The sequence below is a fragment of the Bufo bufo genome, chromosome 2, assembly GCF_905171765.1.
Source record: "Bufo bufo chromosome 2, aBufBuf1.1, whole genome shotgun sequence".
Classification (NCBI taxonomy): Eukaryota; Metazoa; Chordata; class Amphibia; order Anura; family Bufonidae; genus Bufo; species Bufo bufo.
In genome coordinates this window covers 736,423,932-736,438,475 of record NC_053390.1, presented here as the reverse complement: position 1 = coordinate 736,438,475, position 14,544 = coordinate 736,423,932, and the positions used below count along the sequence as shown (strand labels likewise).

At 48.3% G+C, this 14,544-nt stretch overlaps 1 protein-coding gene across 4 annotated transcripts in view; it reads right to left on the bottom strand.

The window, feature by feature from the left end:
- The window catches only part of ATP8A1 (ATPase phospholipid transporting 8A1), a 209,591-nt gene that overhangs the window by 92,757 nt on the left and 102,290 nt on the right, over window positions 1–14,544 (bottom strand). For all 4 annotated transcript variants that reach the window (XM_040418921.1, XM_040418923.1, XM_040418922.1 and 1 more), the window contains 4 exons: window positions 14,071–14,198; window positions 12,644–12,721; window positions 12,448–12,536; window positions 717–789 (listed from right to left, as the gene is read on the bottom strand). In XM_040418921.1, coding sequence (XP_040274855.1) covers window positions 717–789; window positions 12,448–12,536; window positions 12,644–12,721; window positions 14,071–14,198 — 368 coding nt within the window. The remainder of the gene's footprint in view (window positions 1–716; window positions 790–12,447; window positions 12,537–12,643; window positions 12,722–14,070; window positions 14,199–14,544) is intronic.

Sequence of the window (14,544 nt, the reverse complement as noted above, 5' to 3'; positions counted from 1 at the left end):
GCAGCTAGCCACAATTGGAGGCTGGGGTGCTGTAGAGGATACAGTGTGAGGAAAGTCTTGCCTCCCCCTTTGGGCTTTCGTCCCTCATTGTCTCACCTCTTTCACAACATTTCAGTAGCCGGGAAGGAGACTTTTGGTTTCAGTGGCAACTTGTTTTAAAGGAATTGTCCACCCTTCTTTTTAAATGATGACCTATTCTCAGGATACGCCATCACTATCTGATGTCCAGCACCCTGCACTCCTGACGATTAGCGGTTCGGTTTTAACTGTCACCGCAGCTGCAGAACAAAATTTCACCGTCAACATGATGATGTTAAAAACTATGTTGATGGTTCTGTGTAGCGCTCACGCTGACTTCCAGTAATGGAGCTACACAGAACAGCTGATCCGCAAGGGGCTGGACCCCACTGATCAGCTACTGATGGCCTATCATGAGGATAGACCATCGGTTAACGCCTGGACAACTCCTTTATCTCTACATGGACATCTTTGATTTCTATGTTTAAGACATTCATTGTAAAGACTTGTCCCTAAACAACAAAACTAACCAATGAGAAGAAGAAATGGTTATCTACAGGCGAAAAACCTGGATTGACTCCAACATACAAATGAAGTATAAATGGATTCTGCATCTTGGTGCAGCTACGCTGTGGGAGCCTGGCCACTCCAACAGATATTAGACCCAATTACAGTAATTCAAGGCCAATGGCACTTACATGATTGTTTTCGAGGTTTTCTAATAAGGTTGAGTCATGAAAGGCTTGGCCATCACTACTTGGTGGTTCATGCCTGAGAAGAGGAAGAAAGAAAAAAAAAAAATTATGAAAACATAGAAAATGCATTCACAAGGAGAAACTGGAATGTGGCTGAAATCTGGAACTTAATTGGTTGCTGTTCACAACACGAGAATTTTTCCCTTGTACTAGCTTTTATAGATAGTCTTCGGTATGAGGAAAATGAACCATAACTATAGCCCTCAAGTCATAAAGAACTGCAATACCATAATTCAGTACACATACATACATGCACTCAACACAACAGACACGGATAAAGGAAAAGCATCAGGAGTCTCAGGTGCCGACAGGAAAGCCGAAACCTTTTCCTAGGACAACTCTAACATGCCATTAGGAACATTGCTATTGAAGAGGTTGTCTTCTCAAGTCAGCTCATATCTACATCCTAGTAGGGTACATGAGCACCACAGATGGGGGTCCTCTACATGGTACCCCCTAATAGACTGCATAAGAAGCAGATCTTGCTCTAGCAGACTCCAGCTGTTCACGTATAACACGAATGGCCATTCATCCCAAAGGTTGCTATTTAATACTACGGTACGTTTCAGATGTTTAACAGGGATGTTGGGAGTCGCACCGACTGATTGCTGCGGGGGCTCTCATACGAAGGGGGTTGGCCGAGGTGAGACAGCCCCTTAATTCAGTTCTCATGAGTTCATTAAAGTTAAACCTTTGTATTACTAATCATTACATTATAGTGTATTCTAATCTTTAAACTCCACTTTTTATCACCCTCGGCCCTGCTCCCAGCCGCTGTAAGGGAGATCTAATATTACATTGTGGCCATCTATGTAATACGAGGACAGCCCGAGTCCTGCAGAACAGGGGCCACGTGTACAGAACTGCTTTCTACTCTGGCTCAGAGATGGGATTGCAAGTGGAGGACCTCCCTCTATAACGTCCATATACCTTCGATAGACGGGCATATGGGACTGGGGTAGTCTTCTTAAGACCACCCTTTAACAATGTGCACTGTATGATTTTTTTTTTCTTTTTGAGTCAAGTGTATTGCACTGTATTTCTTTTTTTTTAATAGTATCTTTTTATTGAATTTGTCAAAGAGCCTACAACCACTCCAAGAACGTACATGTAAACCAGTACATTAAGTCTGCTGTGTCTTATTAAAACAACTTCGATATCGCAGTACCGAATTGTTTGCAAGAGAAAGCAGCACTGTATTTCTTAAAGTGAATCCCTCAACTGACACCCAAGTAAAACAGACATTGGGCAGTCTGTGGTTTTCCACTTGTGGGTCATGTCCGCTTTTCATGCCTTAAAAGCGAATGTCTCACTGGGTAAGGCTATTTTCATATTTGGGAACTCTTAGATAACAGAGGGGGGTCTTCTGTTCAGGACCCTCATCTCTTGGCTAGAGTGGAAAGCAGGTACAAAGAGTTCATCGCAGAATGTAATAGCAAAAAAAAGTGCTGAGGCCATTCATTTACTTTCCGTTATGCATTCCGTCATAGAATTGCGTTATGGTCCGTGGTAATGGAATCATCTCTAGCTTTACCCATTATATATTCTACCAAGACAAAAAGTGGGGGATGCTGCTCCCTGTATTAGTCCTGACAGTAAAGTGGCGGATCATGATTACTGGGCGGGGGGGGGACTATGACATTAAACTGTGCTTACTGTACAATCATGGCGTAAAAAAAGGTTGCGACTTTTTGAGCTTCCAGACACTCTTCTAAAGTGGCAAAGAAAAGGGGAAAGACCCCTAGCTGGCGTAGCCAGAGATGCAATTCATTTATTAAAAAATGCATCTGCCTATTAAAGGGGTTATCCCATGACTAATGTAAAAAATTAAAATCAGACGTCATATACTACATGACAATCTCTTCCTAACAAAGCTGGGACTAGCCCTGTACCTCACATGGATCCAGAGATCTCCCCATTCACTGCTCTGGTATCTGGCAGCAAGACGTCATAAATCATTTTTCCACGTCAAATGTATCCAAATCATTTAGGTCCTATTTGTTACGAGTTGGACCTCCATGGGTCAGACGTGTTTTTTCCAGCACACCCCACAGATGCTCAATCAGATTGCGATCTGAGGAAACTGGATACTTTGAATTCTCAGTCCTGTGCCTCAAACCATTCTGGAAAAATAATTTATAGAATGGCAGGGCGTATCATTCCGCTGAACAGGGAATATCACTGCATGAAGGGTTATATTTGGTCTGCGACAACTGACAAAGTAATATCCACATATTCCAGGAACAAAGGTTTTCCAGCAGAACATTGCCCAGAGCGTCACACTGCCCCCGCCAGCTTGCCTTCTTCCCGCAGTGCATCATAGTGCCATCTCTTCCTCAGGTAAGTGATGCACATGCACACGGTATATGAAGTAAAGAAATCAGACCAGGCCACCTTCTTCCATTGCTACATGGTCCAGTTCTAATGCTCACGTGGCCACTGTAGGTGCTTTTGGTGATAAACGGGTATCAGCATGGGGACTCTGACTGGTCTCCAACTATGCAGCCCCATACAGCGCAAACTGTGTTGCTGTAGTCGGTTGTCCTCTCGGAGTACTTTTGGTAGGAAGATCCCACAAGATCTTTATCTTCCCATCACAATCTTTAGTCTTGACTCGTACATCTATCTCAGCTCTCGAAATGTCAAGATCAATGATATTCACATCATCTGTAGAGGCTTAAATCTATGGCTGATAGTTGCACACACTCAGATTTCCCATACTGTAGATGGTGCCATCGTCAGTACCATGTAATATATGCAACATGTGCATCTTTCATTTAACGGTGTCGTAAAAAGCAAAGAGCGGCAACAAAACAGATTGGACTTGTACACCAGAGAGTCCCTGTAGTCGGCTCAGCAATGATTACTCTATACCCCGAGGAGCCCCACAAGGGACAGATCTCATAAAATCACTTTCCTTGACTTCACTTTAAATTGCACATCAAGCTTGTGAGCTGTTGCATTTCAAAAACCATCTTAAAAAAATATTCACCCATGAATTTTTTTTAAAAGCCATTATAAAAGTATCTGGGTGGACTACTGTATTTACATGCATACCATAAAAATTCCTAAATGATAAGTACAATTACTACAGAGATTTAGAATTGCATGTGGTAGGAAGGAACTTTATTCCTTAGTTCGATGACTCAAAGCTGTAATGAAACATGCAGAGAACAAACACAAAGCACTGCACAGAGAGGGGGAAACCGGCGCCGCTTACCAGTCATCTTCACAATACCTATTGTCCTCTGGGTCTGGACAGTGACTGCACCAAAGGGAAAGAGGAAAAGCAGAGTACTGGGGAATTAATCGGACTGAGCAGCAAGACAAAGAGAAAGCGTTAGTCCATCATTTCTCACCGCTATCACCAGTCACATACACACTATTTCACTATTCAATCTAGCCTCATTTACGACTAACGACTGAGCATAAAACACAACCCAAGCAGTACATAGGTATATAGTAGACAATTAAACGTTCACAAAGACTTAAAGGGAAAAGGAGATTTTTGTGAAACTCACCTGTAAAATCTTTTTCTCGTAATTTCCATTGGGGGACACAGACCATGGGTATAGCTTAGAGATATTACTAGGAGGGACACTATGCAAAAAAAGAAGCTCCTCCTCCTCGGGCTATACCCCCAGGCACCTCCAGGAGAACTTCAGTCGTTGCAAAAGCAGTAGGAGAAGGAGAACGGAAACAAAACATTATGGAAACCATCACACAGCACACCCTAAGGCGTAAACCAAAAAAGGGGGCGGGAGCTGTGTCCCCCAATGGAAATTACGAGAAAAAGATTTTACAGGTGAGTTTCACAAAAATCTCCTTTTCTCGTTCATTCCATTGGGGGACACAGACCATGGGACGTCCCAAAGCAGTCCATGGGGTGGGAAAAAAGAACAAATCCAACACCGCCAGGAATAAACGTCCAGTAGTCAAACCGGAACCACAGCCTGCAATACCCTGCACCCAAGAGCAGCATCAGCCGAGGCCAGAGAGTGTAACTGATAAAACTTTGTGAAAGTATGTAAGGACGACCAAGTGGCCGCCTTACACAACTGGGAAACGGATGCGCGATTGCGTCTAGCCCAGGAAGCACCCACTGCCCTTGTGGAGTGAGCGGTAATCCGCGACGGCGGGACGTGGCTGCGAGCGCGATATGCCGCAGCAATAGCGGAACGGATCCACCGCGCCACGGTGACCTTGGAAGCCGCCAGGCCCTTACGGGACCCTTCAGGAATCACAAAGAGAGAGTCTGAACGCCGGAAGGAAGCGGTAGCCCCCAGGTACACCTTCAGGGCCCTGACGACGTCCAGGGAGTGGAGAGCGCATTCCTTGGGGTTCACCGGAGAAGGACAAAAAGAGGGCAGGACAAGATCCTCGTTAAGGTGGAAGGGAGAAACCACCTTGGGCAAAAAAGAAGGCACCGGTCTGAGCACCACCTTATCCTGGTGAAAGACCAGAAAAGGTTCCCGGCAGGAAAGTGCGGCCAGCTCCGAAACTCGCCTGATGGAGGTTATGGCCACCAGAAAAACTACCTTCCAGGTGAGTAAAACCAGAGAGATCTCCCTCAGAGGTTCAAAAGGCGCCGCCTGAAGGGCGCGCAGAACCAAGTTGAGATCCCAGGGGGGCAAGGGAGGCACATACTGAGGAACCGAATGCGCCACCCCCTGCAGGAAGGTTTTTACAGGTCTCAAAAAGGCAATGGACCTCTGAAAAAAGATAGCCAAAGCAGAAACCTGACCTTTTAAAGAACTGAGCGACAGACCCATGTCGAGGCCGGACTGGAGAAAAGACAGCACCACTGGGACAGAGAAACGTAGGGGCGAGTAGCCCGATTTCTCACAAAACACCAGGAAGGCCTTCCAGGTGCGATAATAGATTCGTGAAGAAGCCGGCTTTCGAGCCCTGATCATGGTTCTTACCACCGCATCAGAGAAGCCTCTCTTCCTCAGGATGGCGGTCTCAACAGCCACGCCGTTAAACGCAGCTGCCGTGAATTCTGGTGGAAGAGCGGCCCCTGAGACAAGAGATCCTCTCTGTCGGGCAGAGGCCACGGGACGTCCGCCAACATACGAGCGACGCTGGAGAACCAGGCGCGACGAGGCCAATCCGGAGCGACGAGAATGGTTGGTATCCCCTCCGCCTCGATCTTGCGCAGCACCTTCGGCAACAGAGGAATCGGAGGGAAGACGTAAAGGAGGCTGAACCGCTGCCATGGAAATACCAGCGCGTCCACCCCGTCCGCCCGTGGGTCTCGAGCGCGGGCAAGATACACCGGCACCTTGTGGTTGATCCGGGAAGCCATCAAATCTACGTCCGGACGGCCCCATCGGAGGCAGATGTCCTCGAACACCTCCGGATGGAGAGACCACTCTCCCGGATCCACCTTGGTGCGACTCAGAAAATCCGCCGTCCAATTGTCGACTCCCGGGATGTACACTGCCGACAATACCGGAACATGAGACTCCGCCCATAAGAGGATCCTCGCTACTTCCCGCATTACTGCCCGACTGCGAGTCCCGCCCTGATGGTTGACATAAGCCACAGCCGTGGCATTGTCCGACTGAACCCGCACCGGGCGAGTCGCTAGGAGAGGAGTCCAATGGGAGAGGGAGTGGAAAATCGCCCTCAATTCCAAAACGTTTATGGGGAGACGGGATTCCTCCGTCGACCAGACACCCTGAACTGTGAGGTTCCGGAGAACACCTCCCCAACCGATGAGGCTGGCGTCGGTGGTGACTATCGTCCAGGAGAACGGAAGGAAGGACTTTCCTGACGATAGGTTCAGGGGAGACTGCCACCAAGGGAGAGACGCTCGAACTTGCCGGGACAGACGAACAGGAGTGTCTAGACCCCGAGGGTTCTTGTTCCAGAGGGCAAGGATCATCTGTTGTAGCGGACGAGTGTGAAATTGGGCGTACGGAATCGCCTCGAAAGAGGAGACCATAAGGCCCAGCACCCGCATGCACTCCCGAATGGTGGGACGTGGAGAGCGTAGAAGGAGCACCATTGCCAGACGAATCTGGGAAGCCTTGGAATCTGGAAGAAACACCCGAGAAATCGAGGTGTCCAAGATCATCCCCAGGAACGAGAGTCTCTGGGAGGGGTGCAGAGAGGACTTGGGGAGATTGATCAGCCATCCGAACCGTTCCAGGGATTGAACCGTGATTCGGATGCTGTCCTCGGCCTGTGGAAGAGACGGAGCTTTTATCAAGATGTCGTCTAGGTATGGTAACAAAGAGATGCCCCTGGTGCGAAGAAGCGCCATGAGAGGCGCCAGAATCTTCGTAAAAACTCGAGGGGCGGTTGCCAACCCAAAAGGTAGGGCGACGAACTGGAAATGACGCCCCCCTATGGCAAAGCGCAGAAAGCGATGGTGGGACTCTGCAATAGGGACGTGCAAGTAGGCGTCTTGAATGTCCACAGACGCGAGAAATTCTCCTGGAAGCAGAGAAGCAATAACGGAGCGAAGGGACTCCATGCGAAACTTCCGCACCCGTAGAAACTTGTTGAGAAGTTTTAGATCCAAGATTGGACGCACTGACCCCTCTTTCTTTGGAACAACGAACAGGTTTGAGTAAAAACCTGTCCCTTGCTCTTCTGGGGGAACGGGGGAAATGACACCACGGTCCAGAAGAGAGGAGACCGCAAAAAAGAGGTCCGAGGCCCTGGCTGGATCCCCCGGAACGCGAGAAGGGAAAAAACGTTCCGGCGGGCTGGACGCGAACTCCAACTTGTAGCCGGACGTCACCACTTCCAGAGCCCAGGCGTCCTGAACGTGAGCCCTCCAGACCTGTTGAAAGGAGAGCAGACGGCCCCCCACCACGAGGGGTGGGGGCACCCCTTCATGCGGAGGGTTGCTTGGGAGCAGGAGGACGGGCTGACTGCGCCCGAGGCCGCCAAGAAGGCTGGGGCTTGAAGAAAGGCTTCTTGCGGGAGTCCTGGGACCCCCCTGCCGATGAGGACGACGGCGTCCTGGCAGTGGAGAAGCGACGAAAGGACTGGCCCCGGAAACCTGAAGGCCGAGACCGAAAGGGACGCTTGGTCCTGGGCTGGGGTAGATGAGTGCTCTTGCCCCCTGATGCGGCAGAAATGAATTCATCTAGTTGAGCCCCAAAGAGCCTGGACCCTTCAAAGGGAAGGTTAGCGAGGGATCGCTTGGATGAGGCATCAGCATCCCACACCTTCAGCCAGACCTCCCTGCGCTGAATGACAGAGAGGGCCGAAATACGGGCAAAGAGGGAGCCGATGTCCATTGAAGCCTCACAGAGATATTTTGACGCTTGAGACATCTGGATGATAAAATCCAGAGTATCTGCAGAGGCGTCCTGCTCTGACAGATCCTGGTGGTGGCGCTGCAACCACGTTGTAAGGGCTCTGGCGACCCAAGCCGACGCAAAGGCCGGTCGCAGGGAAGCGCCCGCCAGCGAGAAGATGGACTTGGAAAGTGAATCCAAACGTCTGTCCACCGCATCCTGCAGAGAGGAACCGTCTAGGACGGGAAGGGCCGTGTTCTTGGCTAACCTGGCCACCGGAGGATCTACCTTAGGGGAAGAAGTCCACTTTTCCACTGTGTCAGCTGGAAAAGGATAAAGCGTATCCATACGCTTGGTGGCCGAAAATTTTTGATTAGGTCGATCCCAAGCTTTTGATAGGACCGCAGTGAATTCCTCGTGAATAGGGAACACGGCGGACTCCTGTTTCTTGGGTGGAAAAAGGGAGAACTCCCGACTAGTGGAGGGAGGAGAATCCCCTTGTATATTAAAAGTGTCACGGACAGCTGCCACCAACTCGGTTACCATGGTGGAAAGCTTAGGCAGGGGTTCCCGCTCCGTGACTTCGTCCGATCCGGACAATTCCCCATCGGATTTGCGCTCCCTGCGAGGGGGAGAGTCAACCGGGCATGCCTCAAGGCGAGGGGGAGAAGCGGAGTCATCCGAGGAGGAATGCTGCCGCTCACGCTGCCTTTTAGAAGTCAGACGCCCTCTGTGAGAGTCGCTGAGAGGGGATGGAGTGGTGGATGCCACTGGATTAGTAGCCGCCATGCGCTCCATGAAGGACATGGCTGCCTTGGCAACTAAGGCCAGATCAGCTGCCGCATTAGACATGGCGGAGGCCCAGGCGGGTACCGCTGTATCCGCAGGGGCAGAGGGAGGACCGGGCTGAGCAAGAGAAGGAGGCTGATCCTGTCCGGGAGCAGGGCATGAGTCACAGGAACCAGTGACAGAAAAAGGCCTAAGGCATATTTTACATGACTCCAGTGGAGCCTGAGAGGAAGCCTTGGAAGGCTTAGGGGCCCCAGGTTTAGGCATGATGGTATTCCAAAAATAAAGATTTCCTACCAGGTTGCTGCAATTCCTACCACCCAGGCAACAGCAGAAGTCTCCGGTCACCGAGAACTGAGGAGCTGCACGGCCGCAATCCAGCAGAGTCTCCGGCGTAGGGAGAGACAGAGCTGGACGCCGAGGCTCCGCCCCCTTGGACGCGTCATTGCGGCGCGAAATAAGCGCGCGCGCATTTCAAATACACCCCTTCGCCAGATACGGCGCCGCGGTGGTTAATATCGGGAGGAGCAGGCCGGCGGGAGCTGCAGAGAGCGCAGCGGCCATAAGATAAAATACACTCCCTCAGTGCCAAGATTGCCGCAGATGCGGCCATAGTCTGAGCTGCAGGCAGGTATCAGTGGAATCACCAGCCCTCCCCAGAAAGGCCCCCTCCCAACGGGAAAAAATGCCCCCAGCCGGTCCTTCTCTAGCTCACCTCAGGTCACAGAGCGCCAGACAGACGACATGAAGGGGTGGGGGGGAGGGGGGGAAAGGAGGGAGATTGAAGCAGGCAATACTTATCTGCACAGCATGCTCCCTCGATGTCCAGACCAGCAGGGATTCACCTCTTCAGACGTCTGACTCCAATCAAGGAGAGCAGTGCTCTGGTGGAGGGTAGGCAGCAGGTGTCCCAGCAGCTGGTGGGATGCCAGAGCTAACATGTCGAGTCTGGATCCACTTTTCTTCTGTGGGGGAATGGGAGGTAGCCAGGAACCTTCAGAAGACCGTGGCAGACCCTCCACAGGGGCCAGGAAAGCACAATGCTGACCTGCGTCCCCATCTGAAACCAGAAAAAAATAACAAACAGGAGAAGAATAAATGTCAACCTCCTTGAACGGACACTAAGCAAAGACTGAAGTTCTCCTGGAGGTGCCTGGGGGTATAGCCCGAGGAGGAGGAGCTTCTTTTTTTGCATAGTGTCCCTCCTAGTAATATCTCTAAGCTATACCCATGGTCTGTGTCCCCCAATGGAATGAACGAGAAATGACCATAATTAATTGAGTGAACACATAGTAAACGGCTACAATACAAGCTATGGTGCCAATCTGTAAATCTTAATGTACCTTTAAAGGGGTTCTCTGGTCCCTGGATGGGAAATTATTTTTTATCTGCCTAGACTACTCCAAGCTCCATATTTTTGTCCCATATGCGTATTTTTCATGTCAGCACTTTCCTTCCTCTGCTCTCAGCATCACTGGATCCTGCCAAGATGTCTACATGCAGAACTTCCTGTGGTCACCAGCTTCCTGCTAGGTTTGTCCACCAAACCCAGCATGCTTTGCTCTGTAATGTCCCACAGGGCTTCCTCCGCCTAACTAACAGAGAGGAGAGATGTAGGGACGGAGTGCGATTACTGCAAGCTCGTTTCAGAGCAAAGCATGCAGGGTTTTGTTAGCAAATTCAACAGAAGGCTGATGAAAACAGGAAGTTTTGCATGTAAACTCCCTGACAGGATGTAGTTATGCTGAGAAAAGGGGAAGGGGAGTGCGGACATGAAAAACCGGGATATAGGAAAAAATAGCTCAACGTTTAAAGAAAACTGCTGCAGTTTGTTTACAAACAGCAGCGATAACGACCGGAATACAGCATATGACTGCTGCAACCAATCTATGTCCTCAGCAGTCTACCTGAGACTATGACATGCAGGTATACAGAATGTCACCTCTACAGCTAATCCCTGTCCTTAATTGTAGACTGATGAGGACAGTGAATGGCTGCAGCAGTCACGTGTTACTGGCACATCATCGCTAGGACCTGAGCAGCTCTGCAGAGAACGGCACTGGAGAAAGAGGTGGGTAAACCATTTTTTTGTTTTAATTTTAAAAAGGGGTTATCCCTATAAGGCCCCCCAAAATGCCCAAACCCCTCATACAGGTTATACTTACCCTGTTTTCCGGCAGCAGTGTCGCTCCAGATGCTCGCATAGTCGCCGCTGGATCTCCCCGTCTCAAGGATCATAACATCGGGCGATGGGGGGTAACCAATAGCAGGCTGTGACGGGGACGAGCCTCCCTAGCACTGCGGGTGATGCTAGGGAGGCATGTTCCCGTCCCGGCCTCCTAGTGGCTATCCCCGCCCCCCCCCCCCCCCCCGTATGTTTTGATTCGCACAATGGGGAGATGCAGCGGAGGCTGTGAGAGCATCAGGAGAAACGCGTGTGCCACAGAGTAGGGTAAGTATAACCTGTATGAGGGGCCCGGGCATTTTAGGGGTTGGATTTGACGGCTTAACAGACTTGGTCTGTTAATTCTCATGGACAGACCATTTTAAAGGTTCAGGGTATCTATTCTGAATTGTTTATTTGCTTCCTAAAAGCAAAATTAAGCAACTTTCTAATAGTCTTCATTAAAAATACCCTACTATTCCTACCTGCTACTAATCTGCATAACTACTTAGCTCACGGCTAGTGGCTGCTTTCAGCTCAGGGCTGTCGTCATATGCTCCGTCTGCTTTCACCCTCCTCTCACATTAACAGTATAAGCCTCTGTTGACATTGGACACAATGCACTGTTAAATCGGACACATGATGAAGCTACTGGTGTCCACAGACCTGTGACTACACTATGCATACAGGGCTATTTTCCCTGTCAATATGACAGAATATGTAACTGTATCCAAAAGGAGTCTGCAGCGGGAGAGGGGAACGAGCACAGTGTGATCGGTGTGGAGATAGAAGAGAACCCACAGCAGAGGGAGAGGAGATCCCTCTCAGGCTGCAGAAGGAGAGATCAGTACAGAAATGACACTGTGCGGATACATGAGAACTAGTGAGGCCAGCAACATTCTGGACACACAGGCATCATATCCACCATGTATTAATCAGAGGGGTATGACCACATGAGTAAAAGCCTTAAATTAGGAGCAGGTTGCATGCAGTATGTCTGAAAATGACAATAACTGGTGCAGCTTGAAACTTAGTTACTTTTTTTATTTTATTTTTTACTCCAGGTAACAACTAGCGTATGTAAAATGCATATGTTTGAAAGGGATTTTTTTCAAGACTTGTGCAAGACTTGACCTTCAAAATATGTTTAAAAGGGGATAAGCTTTGGCACAGATTCCACATCAAATATCTGAGCAAAGTACAGTGCACGGAAAAATGAATGAAGGTTGTATAAAACCCAATACACACACTGCATAGAAGTATCTGTGCGGATTCTGGGGCATGTTGCACCTTTTCAAAACCACAGTATGCCTATATGTCGCTGATTTTTTTTTTACATACGAAACATGAAAGAAGAAATGCAGTATGTGGATTTTGCGATGATCTGCAGCAGAACATTTTTGCAATGTCTGAACATACCTCAGCAAGTTGTATTAATCATATGGTAATAATCTCCGCTTACCCATAGGCATTTCCTGCTATGCTGCACTTTTTGAATTGCATGACATTGCAGGTCAGTGTCCCAGTCTTGTCAGAAAATATATATTTCACCTACAAAAATAGCAATTTCATGTTTGAACCAAACATAGAAAGTTCATGGAAAAAAAAAAGTCATATATTGAAAAAGAATGGAATGCCCAGATTCTGTTTAAACGTACCTGACCTAACTCCTCATTGAGGTTTGATGTTCTGGCCACGGCTGGGGTATCTGTTGGTTCATAGTGCATGTCCACATCCTAAAGGAAAGAAGAGGACACAGATGACATTCACATTTGATTTCATTTGCTGAAGGGAAAGATGAACACCAAAGTAAGAGGAAGGTCAGGAGCACTGACTGCATGACACCGAGCATCAGAGTCTAAGGAGACATCAGTGAGAAGAAACTTGTGCCGCATTGTGAAAAGACATGAGTGATAAACGGATTGTCTCACTCCAGAAAATGCCATTTATCATGTAGACAAAGTTACTCAAAGGCAGTTACTAATGTATTGTCATTGTCCATATTGCTTCCTTTACTGGCTGGATTCATTTTTCCATCACATTATATCTGCTCATATCCAGGGGTTACGACCACCATTGCAGCTGATACGGGGTGGCCTGGAGCGGAGGTGCTGCGTCGTATGTGTGCCTATGTCCACCAGAGGCCAGCGCTTTTTCCTATAGTGTGCAAGCACGTCCACTGCTGCTGGATTGCACGGTGGTCGTGACCATGGAAACAAGCAGTGGACAATGTGTTGATGCAATATGGACAATCACAATACATTAGCAAGTGTCTTGTAGTCACTTTCTCTACATGATAAATGCCACTTACTGAAGTGAGACAACCCCCTTAAAATGGCAGACAACTGCTGGAAACCTTGTTAATCCATCACGGTCACTTAGGTTTCAGAAATAATTTTCTGCATGCTGGCTTCTGCACATTCCCACTGTGGAGGAATAGGCATGAAACCTCCTCCAAGCTATCCGCTTCGGATTACTTTCATTCTGCACGTAGCTAAATTAAATTTAATTTATGTTAAAAGCAATGTTACTAATTAATTAACTAACGTATCCACGCATGTCTAGATTTCAGAATGTCCCAGTTGAAATGACATAATTAGGATTACACGGAGGCTTCTTTGATTCATTCTACCTCGAGCATTCATATGGTAGCATGCGCAGGATTCTGCTGCTTAAAAAAAAAAGAAAAATAAATAAAATTGGGCAGCACAGTGGCTCAGTGGTTAGCATGGGTGGGGTCCTGGGTTCAAATCCGATCAAGGACAACATCTGCATGGAGTATGTATGTTCTCCCTGTGTTTTCACGGGTTTCTTCCAGGTACCCCGATTTCTTCCCACACACCAAAGCCATACTGATAAGGAACTTAGATGGTGAGCCCCATTGGGGACAATGTGATGGTAATGTCTATAAAGCGCTGAGGAATACGTCAGCGCTATACAAAAGTCCATAAAATAAGTAAAAATAAATAAGTGTCTGCTCACATAGATGTACATTTTTTAAAATGCACAATGAAGATGAAGGCAACATGCATGAACCATCAGTACGTACTGTGGCTCTATCAACCGCCCCAGTAAAAGGACTTACCCAGTTTATGAAATACGCTTGTATAAATTTCACCACTTCTAAGGTCACCAGCAAACTGATGGGTATGAGATTGTTGAAGAGAATGATAAACGTTAAAAAATTCAGTCCAAAGTTGTTTGCTCCGCCATCTGTTTAGTGATCACAGAGAAAGGAATATATTAAAATTGCTTCAAGACAAGTGCCTTCATTTCACACCAAACCATACACAGACGTGTTCCTAGCGAGCGTTAACTCTTGGTAGAGCCTTCATACTGCACAATCTTGGCATGAAGGATCCTCAGCTTACTTTATCATCCTTCTAAGGCCTCATGCACACGACCATTGTTCTGGTCTGCATCCGAGCAGTTTTTTGCGGCTCGGGTGCGGACCCATTCACTTCAATGGGGCTGCAAAATATGCGGACAGCACTCCGTGTGCTGTCCGCATCAGTTGGCTCCGTTAAGCCCCGCAAAAAAAAAAAAAAAAAATGTCCTA